Source organism: Ochlerotatus camptorhynchus, unplaced genomic scaffold, assembly GCF_037179485.1.
Source record: "Ochlerotatus camptorhynchus isolate MF236.1 unplaced genomic scaffold, CSIRO-AGI_Acam_v1.1 ptg000591l, whole genome shotgun sequence".
NCBI classification, from domain to species: domain Eukaryota; kingdom Metazoa; phylum Arthropoda; class Insecta; order Diptera; family Culicidae; genus Ochlerotatus; species Ochlerotatus camptorhynchus.
The window spans coordinates 284,243-304,604 of record NW_027041071.1 but is presented as its reverse complement, the minus strand read 5'-3'; the positions used below and the strand labels follow the sequence as shown (position 1 = coordinate 304,604).

General features: G+C 42.2%; 1 protein-coding gene across 3 annotated transcripts in view; it reads left to right on the top strand.

The window, feature by feature from the left end:
- Positions 1–1,617: 1,617 nt before the first annotated feature.
- The window catches only part of fid (fire dancer), an 83,348-nt gene continuing 64,603 nt past the window's right edge, over positions 1,618–20,362 (top strand). For all 3 annotated transcript variants that reach the window (XM_065237097.1, XM_065237096.1, XM_065237095.1), the window contains exons 1-2: positions 1,618–1,748; positions 1,840–2,285. In XM_065237097.1, coding sequence (XP_065093169.1) covers positions 2,207–2,285 — 79 coding nt within the window. In that variant the 5' untranslated portion in view covers positions 1,618–1,748; positions 1,840–2,206. The remainder of the gene's footprint in view (positions 1,749–1,839; positions 2,286–20,362) is intronic.

The following is a 20,362-nucleotide window of genomic DNA, read 5'->3' as shown; positions in this document are numbered from 1 at the left end:
ATGACGATTTGAACGATAAATACCTCCTTTATCAAGTTATGTGGCAAAAATAGCACGAAAACTCTACTATGAAAACTCAGCACTCAGTAATATTTCTGTGTACCTGTGATAATTTTTGGTTGCTGAAAATTGCCACCCCATTCTTTAGCGTCCTTTTCATATTCTTCTTGTGACATACATTATATTGATTTACCCAATCTTATATTTTTTCGTACTTGGTATTAGAAATACTCAGAGGGAGAGATGGGCGGAGAGAATGTTTTGAGCTAAATGAACTGTCAAAATCTGAGCCAATCGAACATTCCCATTATATTTTTTTTATTCTTACTAGAATTAATTTGAGAGTATTGCAATCGAACAGAAATTCAATAACCTAAAGGTGATGGTATGTTTTGTGTGCTTCTCAAATTCAACAAATTTTTGGAATCAAAAACAATATTCTAACTCTATTGATTAATTGATCATCGCCGGTTAATAAACGGCACCAAGAAATGTGCCAAATATTGCGATGCAATCAATTATTATTTTGCACCTAAATCGAATCAAAAATACAAGTCATTTGAAATGCTAGCTTCTAGCAAGGGTTGCAAGATAATTTAGGAACAAATCCGTGCTGCCGAATTGTATTTTGTTTTCTCCGCCTATCTCTCCCTCTGAGTATTTCTACTTGGTATTGTAGCTTTCTGAGACCTGTTCACAATAAAGCATACACAAACTTTTCCCTACACTGGTGCGCGTTGTTCTGCTGTTAGTATGTGTGAATCCATCAAACCCATACACCAGCGTGGAAAATTCGTATCGGGATTTTCATTCATTGAGAAAACTTCAGCTGTGTGCTTTTCCTCCATCAACGAATAACCACACAGCTATAAAATAACTTGGCTCGTATGTACATCATACCTACTACAGCAAAACCCATAACCCCGAACCGAGTCGAATTGAGTCCGTGCTACGGAAAGGCAGAAAAGTTCCATCAGCTCCCTTTCGATTCCTCAATTAGGCCTAAGGATTATAAAGTGGAAAAAATGGATTTCGGGATTTCCCTACTTTATTTTCCTAGTGACAAACAAATAATCCGACAGTTGTGATCTCTCTACGGTATGAAAATTGCAATGCTCAGGAGCCTTATTTTGTATAGAGCTTTTGTCGCAGAGGTGAAAATTACCACTGGATGCTTTCCAAAACATAGAAGAAAATTATTCCTACAAGAATTTGACCATAAAGTCAGTAATTTAAGTGATTTATGCTAAACTGGGCAGTTTGTGGCTACGAAAAAGAATTCAGGGCGGAAAAAACGCAAGAAAACGTGTGAAAAATAGTGTATGAGAAAGCAAAAAAGTACACCACCATATTTTTCTTCATCTATCAGGGAGGAGTAGAGCGAACGAGAGAAGAAGAAGCAGTAGCTGGGGGAACAAATCGGGCTGAGGGAAAACTCCAGAGTATCGGGGGCGAAATCAGATATTTTACTTCGATTTTTCCATCATCGTTAGCATTGCTGCTGCTGCTGCTGCTTCCATACTGCCATACCACTATCACTAGGGGGAAGAAAGGAAAAGTTTTGTCTTCTTTTTTCTCTCCGATAACGGGCAGACAGATAGATAAATCCAACGCATAACAGGCGCATAGAAGAAGATTTGGAAAAAGACGAAAAAAGGATTATCAGTAATGCTTTGGTGAAAATTTCTCTCGCAGTGATGAAATTAGGTTTATGAGTTAAGTTTCAAGTGGAAGATACAGCAAAAATTGTAAGAGCGCGAAGGAAAAAATAAAATATTTATGGTGCAACAGAGTGTCTCAATGAAAAATCATCCAAAATTAAATATTCTTTTATCACAGGAAATTCACCGAAATCAATTAAACTTCAATTGAAATTCACCCCGAGTAATTAAATTAAATAAAGTGTAAATATGTCAAAGCTTTGGAGCAAAGACTGCAGACGAGCCGATTAAAGTGCCACAGCCGGAGTACAATAAAACTCCCATAAAGTATATCTTCCGAGAGATATGGTGCTTTCCCTGTTAGTCCTGCCAATTTCAGTATACCTTAGTTAGAGAAACGTGCGTGCAGCCCCCATAACAAAGCCAGAAGACACACTCCGCGTAGGAGGAGCATCTAAGGAAGAAAGTATATATGGTGCAAGGCGTTGACGAGTCTCCCGGAGGCTTGGGGTGCTAAGAAACATCGCTAATTTGGATACTTTCTAATGGGAACGTTTACGTCGGCATCGACGGCTACTACCTTCCCTACACCACGATCTAAAATCAGCGGCACGAGTCATGAAGGTAAGCACATACAGACAAGTGTGGCGGAGTGCACTTTTATGACCTAATTTTTTTTTTTTGCTGTGATCGTCTGTCATCGTGTATCCTCATTGAGTGGGCATCACTACATATAATGATACTAATTTTTAAGGACAAACAAATCATCCAATACGGTTGTGATAAATATAACAGAAGTTTTTCTTTTCTTTGATAGTACTTTTGATTTCTAAATATAAAAAAAGATAATCTGATCTTCATTAAGGCATTTGTGACAGGCTTTCCATGAAATGATTGTTTCCGGTCAATTTATACTTTTCATCGATAAGAGACATCATTAAATTCTACGTAGCTGTAATTTCCATCGTGAGATTGACGTATCATTCTACCTCATACCTCATACCTACCAGGCGAAAATAGTTTCCGAAGATTTGTTCGCAAATGGTGATGTGCTCTTTTATGTTGATGGTCGTGATATGCTCGGTTGGTTCCGCTATTTGACAGCTCAATTGGCTCCCGGGATTCTATTCTATAGCGACTGTACCCTACTATACTAGTTTGACAGTTTTATATGAACATTTTAAAAGGTCTTATCTGCATTGATTGATTCTCTTCATCTTCTTTCTCTTTAGCTATTAAGTCAACTGTATACAAATTCTCTCTTATGTTTAACCTTCTGGAAAGTAGATTTAAAAAACCTTCTGCGTCACAAATTTGAGTGCTACTGGTTTCATTTTGTTTGTATCTAGCTCGCATAGGACCCAATTGAATTTTATCCCGATCGGACATTTGGTTCCGGAGATATAAACAAAAAAAAAATAAATTTTGCAGTTCAACAGTGCTTCTCGCTCACAGCTTGCAGAAAAAGCTGTCGCACGGCATGTATTGGTTTAAAACTGCAATTGACCCCTGCTACAGGATCCCTCGGGGGTATCCCGTGATTCCAAGAGCGGCCAATGTGGTCAATGATTCATTTGGAGTTTATGGAAAGCCTATTCTTGAAAAACCATGAAGAATGAGCTGTCGCACGGCATGTTTTGGTGTAAAAATGCAATTGTCCCCTGCTCCCCTGAAGAGGTTCCTCCGGGGGCATACTGGATGTTCCGAGAGTGTCCAATGTGGTCAATGATGCATTTAAAGTTCATCGAAAGTCTATTGATGAGAAACCATGAAGAAAGAGCTGTCGCACGGCATATTTGAGTGATTAAATGATCTGCCCGCATTCAGAACCTTCCACTAGAACCGATTCCAGGGAAACGGCCATATCTCGGTTGATTATAAGCCGATTTTAGTTCTTGGCATATGATTCGCTTTTAAAATGGTTCTTCTTTCGTTGTATTTACTAAAAATATATATATTTTAGAATCATATATAAAATTTCACCAAAAATTTAGCAAGTTAGACAAACCCGGAATATCTCCGGTATGCGGTGACCAGGATTATTTTCGTGGCTACACCGTAGAACAATATTAGTTTTCCAGTCAAATGCTCTTAAAAGCTTTAAAATCGGCTCATATTTAACGAAGTTACAATGCTCCAAAGTTGACCAAAAATTTGCCTATCCTAGTTATTTTGAGTAACCCCTGTATTTGGTCCCAAGCAGTCCACACTTCCACACATTTTCATGTTAGCATCAATAAATACCAAAAATCAAAAATATTAGCTTTTGTTAAAAATTTTAATTAGGAGAATTTACGTATTCTCGTCAATCTAAGCAGCGTCAGTGCTTCTATTAACATTTTCTCAGTGTTACCTTTGATGGGAAAATACAGTGAAATTAGCGTTTAAATTTTGGTTGCCGAAAACAGTCAATGGGTGCTGATGCCGACGTTTACCCTATTTTAAATTAATTTGAATTTTTATTCCTAACCATTGAATATTCAATGAAAATTATCTGTCACTTAAATTGTTTTCAATTCAATATATATCAGTACTACCCCAATACACGCTTATTGGTGTTAGTGAAATGTGGTGTTCGTATTTCATTGCAATGTTTATCTTTTTACACTAAAAAGCTGTTGGCTGTGACGTAAATTTCACTGTTCGCAGTATGGAACTTGAGTGCTAAGCAATGTTTACAATAGTTTTGCTTCTAACACCAGTATGTTGACTCGGACCTTATATAAACGTCATTGTTACTACCCTACTATAAAACCAGTAATTGACTTCTCACCGCATGATCTCGCTAATACAACCTTTCTTTCTGAATTTATAAAGAGACGAAATGTCAAACTTGGAACAATCGATTGTCTGTCAAAGTCATAGGAAAAGTATTTCCAATCGAGCAGAAGACCTGTCAAATGGATAAGATGTCGCCTCTTTATAAATTCAGGCTGTTTAGCGTAGCCGTGTAAAATCGATTTGTTTATTATTTTCAACCATGACATCAGCGGTCAAAGTGTTAAACTTGACAGCGGTTTGTTTTATATTTATTTTCAACTAGTAAAACGCAAGTATTTCTGAACCTGGTCGCTAATACTAACGGTGGCAGAAAAGTCTATAACCTAACATCAAACCGGAGGATGGTACATTAATATTATAACGAGCGTAAACAGCAAATATAGTCGTTATATTTATAGTCTGGCGGATAAAATTTCGATCTACCAAAAGCGGAACCAATTTAATATACTGTAGACCAACAATTGAAAAGGTACTATCAACTTATATAAACAAAATTTTGATTTTTTTTCCCTCGTGAACCAAACGCAAATTAACATCACCGGATGGGGGAAACTTTCTACAATCCGATGATGGTGTTAGTTTGCGTAGGCGAGACTTGAGTAACGAGAAAAGAGTTTCCGAAGTTTTGTTTAAAGAAGCTGATGTGCTCTTTTCTGTTGTTGGTCGTGATATGCTCGATTGATGCCGCTATTTGACCGCTTAATTGGTTCCAGAGATTCTATCCGCCAGACTATAAATATAGTGCCTATAGGATAGCACTGTTTTTGAAAAAAAAACGCTTTTGAAATCATTAATGTACGTTTTTACCTTTCTCTCATAGAATGGTAGGGTAGAGAACTACTTCGGCCTAACCACCCATTTTGGGCCTATCGAGCAGAAAACTTCAAATAAATCCATGATTAACAAGTTAATTATGCGTTTGGTACGATACTTTAGTTAATAAGCTACCGAACGAAGACAATGAGAACGCGTGATATGAAGGTTAGCACCCAAAATTCCCAAAAACAAAAGAAGCGCTCCGACTGAATCAATTTTCATCTTCATCCGATAGGCCGAAGTGAATTCATTGGCGTTTCAATGCGTTAGGCCGAGTTTAGAATCCGTAGGCCGAGTTTGGCGTCAAGAAGCAGTGTTACACTTTTGACAATATCTCATCGATTGGTTTCTCTTTATCAAATCTTACGGTACATACGGAAAGGTAAATAAATTTGGAATCCATCAGTAATAATAACATTCCGTTTGGTGCTAAATTCCGCTAGATTAAGAAACTTTTTTTTTTATCCAACTACTGCCCAGAGAGCTTTGAATTTGAGAATCGCTCACAATATTTTGATGTTATTTTGTGGGTGATTTACCACCAACTGACTGTAAAAAAATCTGGTACCAGGGTTGAAAATTCTCTGGGAAGAATCACCCGGGTGCGAGAGATATCATTCTCTGGGGTGAATCTCTACTTGTCTCCTAGGAGATTTATCCTGGCACCACTGGAGATTGTTAGACACAGCATGAGAGAGTGAGAGAGTTGACTGTTCACTGTTTGTCTGTTTATATACTCACTTCCGTGAGAAAGGTGGCAGCGCAAAGGTGTTATTGTTTCTCCAAAGATTCCGGGAGAGCTTTACGTGAGTGAGTGAATACATCAATGTATACAGCCTTCTCACAGGCATATTCAACGTGGGTATTGAAGTTTAGCCGATCATCGATCATCACTCCCAGGTATTTCAACACGCTTTGAGGTTATGGCGTGCCCCTGACGGTGATATCTGCCCGCTGTACCGCTTTACAGTTACTGGCCAATAGCACTTCCGTTTTGTGGTGGGCTATCTGCAGCTTCGCTCCTTGCATCCAGTTACCAATCAAGTCAATCGCCTCGGTCGCCAACACTTCCACCTCTTCCAGCGTTTCGCCTGTTACCGTCACGACGACGTCGTCCGCAAATCCAACGATCTCAACTCCTTTGGGCATCTTCAGCGTTAGCACGCCGTTGTACATCCCGTTCCAGAGCGTTGGACCAAAGATGGAGCTTTGTAGAACTCCTGCTGTGATCCTAATCAATCTCTGTCCCATGTCTGTCTGTCGACTAAACTGAAGCAAATTTCAATAATGATGCGCTGATGCAATTCCCGTATTCGCATTTCCAAAACGTGTACATTGTTATTTTACCAAATTTTAAAATAATTGACTACATACTGTACGTTAATAGAAAAAATAACCTTTAAAAAATGGTTTTATGCAACAAACTAACAACCAAAGTCTTCATCACGCACCGGGGTGATTCTCCCCGGTGAAGCAAACGAACTCTCTACGGTGCTCCCTAGTGATCACTCATACGCTCCGGCGTGTTGGACTGGTGGAGGTGCGAACGTCAGAAACTGTATTTGTTTGCGAAGTGGGAGAAGCGGTAGAAAGTGAAAACAAAATAAAAATCTCTCGGGTGAGTTTGCTTTTGTCATAGTGCGAGGTGTCTTTGCAACTGATCACCCTGCATACACTGGAGAGAATAGCATCCCTGTCTGGTACCTCTATATATGCAATTAGATAAACACATCCGAAGTCCATCCTTTTTTACATATTCTGCACAAAAGATACTTTCTGCCCCGCCGTATTCATAAAAAAACGGTGGGAAATCCTGTCAGGGGCGGGGCTTAGAAAGTATTTTTTGTGCAGAATATGTAAAGAAGGAGGGACGTCGGATGTTAACCCAAATGCACATACCGTGCATCATAGAGAAATAAGCTCTATCTACTGTTTCCAATTAGAGCAATTAATCAGGAATACTTGTGTGCTTACGAACCCGCGTTTCAACAAAATCCTATTTTGAGAACATTGTTCATTCTTTAGTATTATTAGAAACTAGAAAGTTAGACTTTTTCACCAAACACACATTTGTCATGCCCATATGTAATATTCATAGAAAAAACACAGCATACATTTTTTTTTATTAATTACTTTATTTGTACAGGCTCAATCGAATAAACTTTACAGAGCCGAGTTATCATTTTTGTTATACATTATTGATTTCTTATATTTAAAGTTAAAAGAGCTGGACCGGATACTCGCGGTTGTCTCGAGGTTAGTGGGAATTTACAATTTTTTTTGGATGGGAAAAGGGAGAGGAAGGTTTGAAATGTGGTTTACGATACAAATATTTAATTAATCCTAAAACATGAACTAATTTCTATTCATCTTGAAAACAAACATAAAAAAACCCACACGTACAAAATACAAACTAAACACAAGGTTAATAAAACTTACAATCTAATGTTAATATTCTTAAAGTAAACATATATGAGTTTCATAAACTCCAGATCGCGTCTAGCCAAAATATCCCGAACTGGAACATTAGGTTGTCTACCTCGAGCCCGAAGGGAATCATAAAAATGTGATCTGACTCCACGATACTCCGCACAAGACCAAAGGATGTGATCAGCGTCCTGGTAACCTTGTCCACATTCACAGAGATTGCTGTCCTTCAGCCCAACACGGAACAAGTGAGCGTTTAACGAATAGTGATTGGACATGAGGCGAGACATCATACGAATGAAGTCTCGACCCACATCCAACCCCTTGAACCAAGAACTCTTCGACACCTTAGGGATGATCGAATATAGCCATCGTCCCAAACTCCCTTCACTCCACTTATTCTGCCAGCTGACGAGTGACTGTTGACGATAAATGAAGAAAAATTCATCGTAGGCGATTTGTCGATCGTAAATATCGCCTTCCATAGCGCCCACCTTAGCAAGTGAGTCAGCCATCTCATTGCCCGGAATCGAGCAATGAGATGGGACCCATGCAAAGGTGATGACAAAAGATCTTAAAGATAAAGCACTTAAAAGCTCTCGTATTTTCATGAGAAAATACGAGGAGTGCTTTACCGGCCTCATAGAGCGAATAGCCTCGACAGAACTGAGACTATCCGTAAAAATAAAATAGTGATCTGGTGCAAGTGAGGCGATCGTTTCTAGCGTATAGTGTATTGCCGCCAGTTCAGCAACATATACGGAACAAGGAGCTTGAAGCATTCGAGAGGCGCTATGAAATTCGTTAAAAATACCAAAACCAGCGGACGACTCAATTAGTGATCCATCTGTGAAGAACGATCTTGCGAAATCAACTTGGCCAAACTTTGCAGCGTAAATTGACGGAACAATCATGGAACGATGATGTTCTGGGATCCCACGAATCTCCCGCGTCATAGATAAATCAAAACTAACTGAATTGCCGAAGTCGGAGAAGCATACACGATGAGGATTATGCTGTGAAGGGCTGACATCCTGTGTTATGTACACGTAGTACAATGACACAAAACGAGTTTGAGGGTTCAGCTCAAGAAGCTTTTCAAAGTTTTCGATTACCAGTGGGTTCATAACTTCGCAACGGGTGAGGAGCCTGAGGGACAATTCCGAAAACCGATCCGATAGTGGCAACATGCCCGCCAACACTTCTAGACTCATTGTATGAGTCGAGTGCATGCATCCTAACGCGATACGAAGACAACGATACTGGATACGTTCCAGTTTGATGATGTGAGTTTTAGCCGCCGACTGGAAACAAAAACTACCGTATTCTAAAACCGATAAAATCGTTGTCCGGTACAACGTTAGAAGATCTTGCGGATGGGCTCCCCACCACGTTCCGGTAATTGTTCGGAGAAAATTGATCCTTTGTTGGCATTTTCGTCTCAGATACTCAATGTGGGATCTCCAGGTGCATTTTGAATCGAACCAGACCCCAAGATATTTGAAGGACATAGAATGCGTGATCGGTTTACCCAAAAGTTGAAGCTTTGGTTGTGCTGGGCTATGCTTCCTAGAAAAAACGACCAACTCAGTTTTCTCCGTGGAGAATTCGATACCTAGCTGGATAGCCCAAGTAGACAAATTGTCTAAGGTATCCTGTAAGGGTCCTTGCAGGTTGACCCCTTTGGGCCCTGTCATAGACACTACGCCATCATCTGCAAGTTGTCTCAACGTGCAGTTGTCACTTAGACAATTGTCAATTTCTCTGACGTAGAAATTATACAAAAGGGGGCTTAAACATGAGCCCTGGGGGAGACCCATGTAACTAAATCGAGAAGCTGTAGAGTTTCCATGAGAAAAGCTCATATGTTTCTCTGACAGCAAATTGTACAAAAAGTTATTTATTAATGGAGAAAGGCCACAAGCGTGGAGTTTGTCTGAAAGGACTTCAACGGATACTGAATCAAAAGCCCCCTTGATATCCAAGAATACAGAAGCCATTTGCTCTTTTTTAGCAAAAGCCAACTGAATTTCTGTGGAAAGCAACGCGAGACAGTCGTTCGTTCCCTTGCCCCTACGGAATCCAAATTGAGTATCTGAGAGTAGGTGGTTCGTCTCAACCCATTTGTCCAAGCGAAAAAGGATCATTTTCTCCAACAATTTTCAAATGCACGATAGCATCGCGATGGGACGATACGAGTTATGATCTGACGCGGGTTTTCCAGGCTTTTTAATGGCTATAACTCTCACTTGCCTCCAATCATCCGGAACAATATTGAGCTCCAGGAACTGACAAAACAAGTTCAACATGCGCCTCTTAGCGACGTCTGGGAGGTTCTTCAACAAGTTGAACTTGATTCTATCAGCCCCCGGAGCCGAATTGCCACACGAAAGGAGCGCGAGTGAGAGTTCCAGCATTGAAAAAGGCTGGCTGATCTCGTCTACAGAATTCGTCGTTTCGCGAGGAATCATCTGTGCCGGCACGGAATCAGGACATACTTTTCGCGCGAACTTGAGAATCCAACGATCTGAGTACTCCTCGCTCTCGTTGTTCGAAGACCGGTTACGCATCCTTCGCGCCGCGTTCCAAAGCGTATTCATCGACGTTTCGCGTGATAATCCGTCCACGAATTGCCGCCAGTATCCGCGTTTCTTGGCTTTGATGAGGCTCTTGAGTTCGTGTTCAAGAGCCGAGTACGCTTCGAAATACACGGGTGTTCCACGTTTCCGGAAAAGCTTAAACGCGTCGGACTTTTTACGATAAACCTCAGTGCATTGGTGGTCCCACCAAGGGGAAGGAGGTTTCCTACGCAAAGACGTTCCAGGAACCGGCCGAGTTTGAGCTCGAAGCGCGCTGTCCAAGATCAGATTGGAGAGGAAGTTATATTCCTCCAACGGTGAAAACCCTTCTACCGACGACACGGCTTCCTCTATCGCGGTCTTGAACGTTGTCCAATCGATATTACGGGTGAGGTCGTACGCGACGTTAACGGATTCCGACGGATTGAACCCACTGGCAATCGAAATTTTGATCGGCAAGTGATCACTACCGTGGGGATCCTGGATCACATTCCACGTGCAATCCAACGATAATGAGTTAGAGCAAAGTGTGAGGTCTAATTTACTTCCATTCGAAGATGGTCCAGCCAAACGTGTTACTTCTCCATTGTTAAGAATTGTCATATTGAAGTTATCACAGAGGTCATATATAAAAGTAGAACGGTTGTCATCATACAGTTCCCCCCAGCCTGTACCGTGGGAATTAAAATCTCCCATAATCAACCGTGGAGCAGGAAGTACCGAACATATATCTGAAAGTTGTTTTCGATTAACAACGGCTCTAGGAGGAATATAAACAGAAGCAATACAAAGGCTCTTACCTTTAATAATAGCCTGACATGCGACAACTTCAATACCTGTAAATTGTGGAAGATTCACTCTATAGAAAGAATGGCACTTTTTGATCCCCAAAAGTACCCCTCCTCCACGCGAATCCTCACGATCCAGTCGAATAATGTTAAAATCATAAAAAGGAAGATCTATATCTGAAGAGAGCCAAGTTTCACAAAGAGCAAATGCATCACAATCATTATTGTGAACTAAAAACTTAAAAGAGTCTAATTTAGGAATAAGACTTCGACAATTCCACTGTAGAATAGTGATCAAATCCCCGACCTCGTTTGGAAAATTATCCATCGAAGGAAATGATTGCTGCAATGAGGGGCCACTTCAATGTCAATTGCTTCAAGAGGGTCTTCACAGTAGGAAGCATTGCCAGAACAATGCTTTTGAGAGGATCAGAAATATTCAGGTACTTGAGAATATCGTCCACAATTTTATCAAATGAGAACAACCCAGATGAAGAAGGGGCTTCTGTTCTTAAAAATGGGACATCAGGGGTTTTGGATGTCCCCGGGAGAGGTGGAAAATCCTGGGTATAGTCATTTCTTCTGAATCCAGGAGGAGTAGAAACTTCCTTTTTTCCACCACTCCTTGATTTGGGCAAGCTGATTTGGGGTTCTTCATTCTCAACTTTCCGCGAACGGATGCGTTTTCGTTTCCGTGCTGAAAAACAGAAAGAAGTTCCCTCCTCAGCCAAGTCAGAGTCAGTCTCGTCATCTGACAAAAGAGAAAAGGGATTTTTGTCGTTGGTCGATGGCGTGGCCGTCTTAAGCATTTCTGCAAAAGACTGCCGGGAACGTTCCTTAAGTGAGCGTTGTAATTTCTCCCCGCGTTGTTTGTACACCGGGCATGACGAGATACCATGAGGAGTTCCCTTACAGTACACGCATTTTGGTGCGGTAGCTGCACAGTTGTCATCCCCATGCTTCTCTCCGCATTTGGAACAGCGTGCCTTGCTGCCACAGTGGGAGGCCGTATGTCCCAACTGCTTACAGTTTTGGCAGTTCATGACCCGGGGAACGAACAAACGCACAGGTAGTCGAATTTTTCCCAGCTCGATGTAGTGAGGAAGGGCTGAACCAGAAAAGGTCACACGGAACGAGTCTGTGGGGGTAAAACTCTTTTTACCCTCGCTGACAGATACTGAGCCCAGTTTTTGGACATCCAGTATCTTCACCGGGGGAAGCAAACGGTTCTTGAAACGGCCAACCGCCTGCTTCTCCAAGATCTCGGGGGTCAGACTCGCTTCGGTGACCACACCTTCGATCTCCACATCACGAGCTGGGATGTAAACTCTGTACTCGAGCGTGAAGAGCTGGGAGGCAGCAATCTCGTTAGCCTGCTTCAGGTTAGAGACGGAGACACGAAGTTTATTGTGCCTAACCTTCGTGATTTCAGTCACGGCCGAGTATCGCTTCGTCAGATCATTAGTAATTTGCATTACATTCAAAGGTTTGTTTCTGGGCTGAAAGTAGACAACCCATGGGCCAGTCGAGTCATCTGGATAGGCTCGCGATCGGGGGTTTATCTGAGCCTGTCCTTTGCCAGACTGAGACGATGAACCAGAGAGAGATAACGTACGTTTTCGACCCTTCTTGCCATCGCGTGGCAAAGTGGTGTCATCTTCCGACAAAACGTCCATTTCGTCTTGCGACAAAATGTCCATTTTGCCGTACTAGTGGGAGCGAAAAACGCTCTACCACTGAAACGATAATCACTCGGACACAATACACAAAAAAAAACTACAAACACAGAACACAAACTTAAAATTTAACTGTGGGCGAAAGAGAGAAACAAGAACAAAAACTTATCTGATAATCCTATACTACTACCACCGAGCGTTTAAACGGCAGCAGCGGAGCGACGCGCAGCGTGGATGATTTTCGATCAGCGTGTGCGGGCGGTCTTCGTTGGTGTGTGCTTATGTGAGGGTCGGCACTCAGCTGAACACACGATGATAGATGAGCGGTGTAAATGCGGAGGCAGATGCTGACACTCGATGACGATGATCCGTGTGCAGGTATGCGTTACCACGCACCGATGGTGCGCAAAATGGTTGGCGAATTGGCAATCGTAAAAACAATTTTCCTTCCGATGATGCCGAAAACACACTTTCTTCTCAGAAAAAAAAACTCACTTTTAGTTAATTATTTAGCTGGGAACTCTAAGCGAGAAAAAACTGACAATTTAAATCAAGCGAATAGCGAGAAAACTTCCAAAATAGCGGAGCGCGAACTAAGTCGACCGTACTTCTTGCTAGGACGCAGTGGAATGATATGTAGCATACATTTAGACGCAGTGCAAAAATGACATGAATAGGTCCCACCAAAATCCATTACCCTACACCGGGGCAAGTTGAAACGCATGGGGAAGTTGAAACGGTAGATATATCTCTTAGCTGAAGTGAATAATCACTGAGATTGTTTCTAATATAGTTTGCGGTAGAACACAATGCCTCTCTAAAATAATTACAGTGAATATTCAGTTCCACTAAGAAATAGGTACACGTAGCGTTTCAACTTGCACCGGAGTACCTTAACTATGATGTTTACTATCAAAACATTAAACAGGTGGAGAACCTGTATACGAGCTTTTGCTCTGACTTTGAAATTCAATAGCTTTTTCTAAGCAAATTTCTGAGCTTTTTATTTATTTATTCAATTATTTTCATCAGGGCAGAGAATCGCCTTATAATATGTTTTTGCAAATCCCACCAGATGAATTTCACGTCAGGATCGCGTCTTCTTTGATATTGCCTCCTACGGACATTTTTTAGACGAAGATCGTCGTCTATTATAATTGAATCGAATTTAACCTCGCATTGTGGTACTGAGGCAGCACTTGCTTCAACTATAGAAGTAGTCAGAGATTCAAGAGCATTATCAATTTCATCTTTGGTTTGCAAAGAAATTATATTCCATAAATGTTGTATATTGCTCCCAATCAGCTCTATGGTAATTGCAAGTAGGGCTGTTGGGATTAGACATTATTTCTTGGGATATTTCAAAAGTTACTGGAAGGTGATCATAATCGAACACAGCAGTTGGCTCAAAGTTGACATGAATCAGTTCAGACCAAATCAATAGTTGAGGGATTTCTTGCTGAAGAAAAACATGTGAGGCTGTTTGGATATTGAATATTTTAATAACCTGCAGAACAATCATCAAAAAATATTTTGCTGTTGAAATTGCTTTGAGCATTATTCCATGAGCGGTGATTTGCATTAAAATCACCAATAATGAAGAATTTAGGACGGGTAAGTTGCTGAAGGTCATCCTTGAGAAAATTCTTTTGCTGGCCTACGCATTGGAATGGCAAATAGGCTGCTATTAACGTAAGTTGTCCAAATTTTTAACGTTGGTCGCTGTTCCGCAATCTAGTGCCAATCACCGACGGACATCCAGACAACCAGAATGCACGTATATTCAAAGTTGTTTCTATGATATACAAACAATCAAATCGTATTCAATGCAAACAAAGGGCTTATACCTACAAAAGTGGAGGCCATATACGTGCAAATTTTAAATTCATATTTAACGAAATGATTTGTCATCATGTACGATTGAATCTGTCATAACAAATTTAATTTGAAAAGTCTTACGATGTAATTCGATTTCATGTGTGGTACAGTACGATGGAAAAATGATTCATCGTATATAAGTCGGAAATTTGCATTCTACACGATTTAACTTAAACACAATGCGATGTATGTCATACTTATATGCGATGTTGACTTTAACTGTAGTTATTTACGATGTAATTTTCGTCTAGCCCGTGGTTTATCCACTCAGGGTCGGCTGGCTTGCTCGAGGACGACTCAGAAACAAAGCGGACAAAGACACAATAAAGCAGAACAAAGACAAGTCATCCTTAGGCTCGGAAAATAGAAATAAAGTTACAAATAGAAATTTCACTTAAACATTCTTAAATTTTATTCCAACAAGATACATAGGTTGGAGGGTGAGCTCGTTGCGGCCGTTGCTGCATCCGAGGGGCCCTTTGGTCCGTTGCATGCGAGGAGGAGGAGGAAGGGAAAACTCATACCTTTGTTGAATGCAGATTACATGCCAAAACGTGGTGTCCGGGCAGTTTCTGGTTACCGCCTGTGACTACGCCCGATGCTTCTTCTGTCCGGGGTGATCTTGAGAGGGTTCGTCGTGTGCCCGCCGACGGGAAGTGAACTCATAGGTCAGGAGCCCAATAAGCGGGGGCGGACCCGCCGGACCTTAATGGGCCCTAACCTCCAAAACGTCCGTTCTAGCTTCCTCGTCGCGTGTGGTCCAACGAAGTAGTGGTTGGGGCTCGTTGACCACCGGCACCGTAGGGTGTTGAGCAGGGGCTTACTTGTGGTCCGTCCTGGAATGATGTCCAACAGTAACCCTCCGGGTGACGTTCCAGGGGGGAATTCCGTGGATATTCCCCACACTAATCACCGAAGAGGGGTTCGAACACGCCGGACTTACAGCGAATGATCTGGACACGCCGAGGTTGACGCCCCGATCAGTACAGTCACACGATCGTAGTCTGTCACGCTGTATCCTCCAGGCTAGGGGCCGTAATAGTACCCCGGTATCACACTTCACTGACTTCGTGGTTACTTCACCAAGGTTGACTCGTGACCTTCAACCAACCACTGTCACTTGAACACCCGATAGCTGGTATAGTGTTTTTTTTTGCGCACTTCTGCTCGTTTCGACGGACCAAGCTCAACTGTCCCGATCTCTACAATTCATCTCCTCTCAACCTCCTGGATGCTCCACTCCTCGTCCTTTCCTCTCTCTCCTCCTCCATCTCCTTTGATATATCTCCGGAACTACGAAGACGCATTGTTTGCCATGGTGAGATGTGAGATGTCTCAACATTTATTTCCATGAAGCAGCATTCAATAGTTTTTAGTACTTTTTTGTAGGGTAAATGATTTAGTGCGGTCTTTGCCGTCTTTTTTATCATTTACAGTAATAGCAATCTAGTAAACCGTACACCACTTTTATTATGTGTGTTTACGAGATTGTTCTTTTTTATCTTTTGTTTTTGGTTATTATTTTGTCTACATGCAAAGACTTACATGATTCAATAAAAGAGTGCTGGGTGACTAGTTATATGTTTTTTTTTTTATTTAGGGTTAGGTATTTCATTATGTGTTGTGTAGCCGGTTCTTCAGGTTATGACCACGGGAGTCCAGCAATGTTTCAAGTCTGCCTTATATGTGTTTCAAATTGTATAATATAATTTAACAGACTGTTTTTTTTTTAAATACACATAGAAAACAAACCCCGTGAAGGAAACAGAACACATGAAATAGTAACTTAAAACTACTGTACATTTGAAAGAAATATATCGAGCCGAGCAAGAACAATAAATAAATTAAGTGTTTTTAAATATTTGATTACTCCTAATGGAAATTTACTGTGATAAACAAAACTGTGTCACTTATCTTTTAAGTATAACTTGTCCTTGGACATGCATATTCTGCCGAGCATTGAACCGGTAACAACGATACTGTCTGTACATTGTTATACGACTTCTGGTTGTCTGGGAGGCAGCTTCCACACCTACGTTGGCTATCGCACCCATTCAAACACACATGGGCCGAGACCAGCGGCTTTACTTTCCTTCCGAACGAAGACGTGACCAAAGATTTTTATGTTTCAGAAAAATCCCACCGACCTCGGCTGGGATTGAACCCAGACCCATTGCCCTAGTAGCACGCTTGTCACAAATCAATTGTAGAAACTTATATACGACTTATTTCAGTCATAAACAAGTTGCTGTAACTTATTGTGATGAAAGTGTGCTACTCGGGTGGGGTGAGAAAACAGTCACGCTTAACAGTCTCACCATAGGTAGATTGAACCGGTTTTTTTTTTTTTAATAGAGTAACAGCAAATCCCGATTAACAATTTCCCGTTATTTTCCCGTTTTCCGGAATTTCGGAAATTTTCCCGGATGTGCTTCATATAAATTATGAATAAAACCAAATGCGATTTAGCCGAGAAGGTCAATGGGTTAAGGGACCATCCATAAATTATGTAGCATAACTTTGACCAATGTTAGACCCCCACCTCGTACCGTATTTTGCTACATGGCTGGTTAAAAAGTGTGAGCCTCCGCCCCCCCCGCACCCCCTCAAATGCTACGATATTTATGCATTTTCTTAAAATGGGGCACTTTGTAGTGCAGTAGTAGACATGCTACATTTTTCCTGGATATTGAATTCGTTTCTGCGCTTGGTCTTTAAAATTTGTATTAACTACCTTGAAAATTCGCTCAGAACTATTTACAAGATTTTATTGGAATTTTCTTAAGAATTTCCTAAGTATTCCAAGAGTTCATTGAAGCTTCATTCAATAATTTTAATTAAAATTCGAATTATCCCTGGGATTCTCATGCATTATCATCATGGTTACATTATATTGAAATTCATCTCAGAATTATCTTGAATTTCTCCTCTAAATTCTTCTCGAGATGCCCTTGGAATGGATCACATCATTCGAGCAGCTTAAAATGACGCATCTAACCACTCGCACTCTGCCTTCCAATATTATTTTGAGCTTTTGTCTTCTCCTCGAGAAAAAAAAATAGGGTCCTATATATGCTATCCCTAGAATAACAATAATTAGATTTCCTTGATAATTTTCGCGGATCCTGAAGTCCTCTTCACAATCGTCATGGAATTTTTCACAGAACATCTTAACAATTCTACCCTGAACTTACCCAATAACCTTCAAGTTCTGGTTAAAGCTCTCTTAGAATACTTCCCAAAACTCGCTTGGCCTACCTCTGAACTACCCTTTGAATTCAATTTGAACTCTTCTCAAATAGAATTCTCTTAAAAGTTCTTCAAAGTGATTTATCCTGAAAATCTTGTCCTGTCCAAGAGTATCGAAATTTGTTCGTGGTCCAGAATCATACCGGTTTTGACGTAGAACTACGTCTTTGTCGACTATACTGGGGTACAAATCAAAAAATATGTGTGGTGAAATAGTGTTAGGTTTTAAACGCTTGTAACTTTGTCATTTATAGATGAAATTAAAATCCAAATACGCCAATCGATAGGATATTACTTAACAAATCTGCTGAAAAATGCACAAATGATAATTTTATCACTGTTTTCATGAACTAAACGTTTTTCCCAAACCCAGTCATCATAAACGAATACCACTTGGTTGCACATGATTCTGATTGAACCTGAAAAGATATAAAACAGCGTTGCTTTCTTGACTCTGCTCATCAACATTAGCTGCTTGAACGTCAAGCAGTACAGTTCGGTCTTTGCTCGCTCTGTCGAGTTGTTCGATTAACCTATAGTTTGTTACAAACGTTCGCAGATATACTGCACGTCGCGTCGTCAGTAGTGTCGGTCGCATAGCGTGATGGGAAGACAGCGCTCTCGGAGCAGACTTCGTGACCAAGCGGAGAAGAAGAACAGTGGTGAGGGTAGCTCGGTACCTACCTCAAATAGGTACGCTACCCTGCCCACCGATGTTGGAAATACCAACCCAGTCCCGGTGAAGCGGACGAAAAAGAGGAAGAAGAACCAAGGACAGTCCGATGGTACGAGCGGACGCGACGATGTTACCGCGACGAACGCCAGCGACATCGGTGATTTCGGCGACGCCGTCTAAACCGAGAATTCTGCCGGCCCGAGTGCGGTGAAAATCAAGCTTCCTCCACTGGTGGTGAAGCAAGTACCACTCAACACGCTGATTGGCGATCTCTCATCGCTGGGCGTTGCCGCTGAGTTTAAGCTCGGCAGGATCGGCACCAAGGTGATGCTGCGAACAAAAGCGGAGTACGAAGTGGCCGTGAAATATCTGAAGGATTCCAAGGCGGAATTCTTCACGCACGACATCCCCGGTGAGAAGCCCTTCAAGGTAGTCATCAGGGGTCTACCAAATTTCGACCCCAAGATGGTCGAAGCTGAAATCAACCGGTACAAGCTAGCCCCAATCGCTGTATTCCGAATGACAAGGAGAGACGAAAACGTGAAGACGTACCCGGATTGCCTCTTCCTGGTGCACTTCCAGAAAGGGACGGTGACTCTCAATGCGCTGCAAGCCATCCGATCGATCTACTCCATCATCGTACGATGGGAGCCATACCGTGGCGGCCATCGTGACGTAACGCAGTGCCAGCGGTGCCTCAATTTTGGTCACGGTACCCGCAACTGCAACATCAAGCCACGCTGCAGCAACTGCGCTCAAGAACACGCCACTTCCAACTGCCCTGCGGATGGAGCCGTGGCGTTAAAATGCGCCAACTGTGGTGGTGCACATCAAGGTTCCGACAGACAGTGCTCCAAACGCGAGGACTTCAAACGCATCCGAAAGCAGGCGTCAAGCAACAATCAACCAGGACGCAAGAAGGACAAAACCCCAGCATTCAGGACGGAGGATTTTCCGCCTCTTCGTGCTCCCCAGCAAAGGCAAGCGAATTCGCGGGTGCAACCCGCCCCTCCTCAAGAAGCTTCCGGTGATTTTGCTGGCCAAAGCTCTCCATCCCCCCCTGGATTCTGGAGACAACCAACAACGCAAAACAACAACCCCGATCTGTTCTCAGCGGATGAACTGATGGAAATTTTCGTCAACATGTCCGGTGCTCTTTGTAAGTGCCGCAATAAGCCCGAACAGATCCAAGTGCTCGGTAAGTTCATCATCCAGTATGGCGTCTAAACCGCTAACTATCGTCACCTGGAACGCTTGCTCCGTAAGAGCAAAAAGGATTGAGCTTGCCGACTTCCTCCGCAAGCACAGCATCGACGTGGGCCTTCTAACCGAGACCCATCTAAAGTCCGGCGACAGCTTCTGGTTGCCTGACCACAATATTATCCGGCTTGATCGCACCAGCTCCAGGGGGGGTGGTGTTGCGGTCGTCGTCAAGAAAGGAATAAAATACCACACTCTGTCCCATATCCGCACCTCTATCATCGAGGCCCTTGGTGTGGAGGTGGAGTCGTCGACTGGATACGTCCAGTTCATCGCCGTCTACTGCCCTCGACAGTGTGCCGCCAGCAGTGGACTAGCGGCTAAATTCAAGAAGGACCTGTCCACCATCACACGGTTCCCGCTTCGTCGTTGGAGGAGATCTGAATGCTCGCCATGAGGCCTGGCGGAACTACCAGCAGAACCAGAACGGTCGTCTCCTGTTCGACCACTCACAGCATGGGCTGTACTCCGTTTGGTTTTCGGATGAACCAACATTCATCTCACCGGCAGGCAACCCATCGACGCTAGACCTGTTCATGACAAATATCGGCTTGTCCAAGCCGGTAGCCTT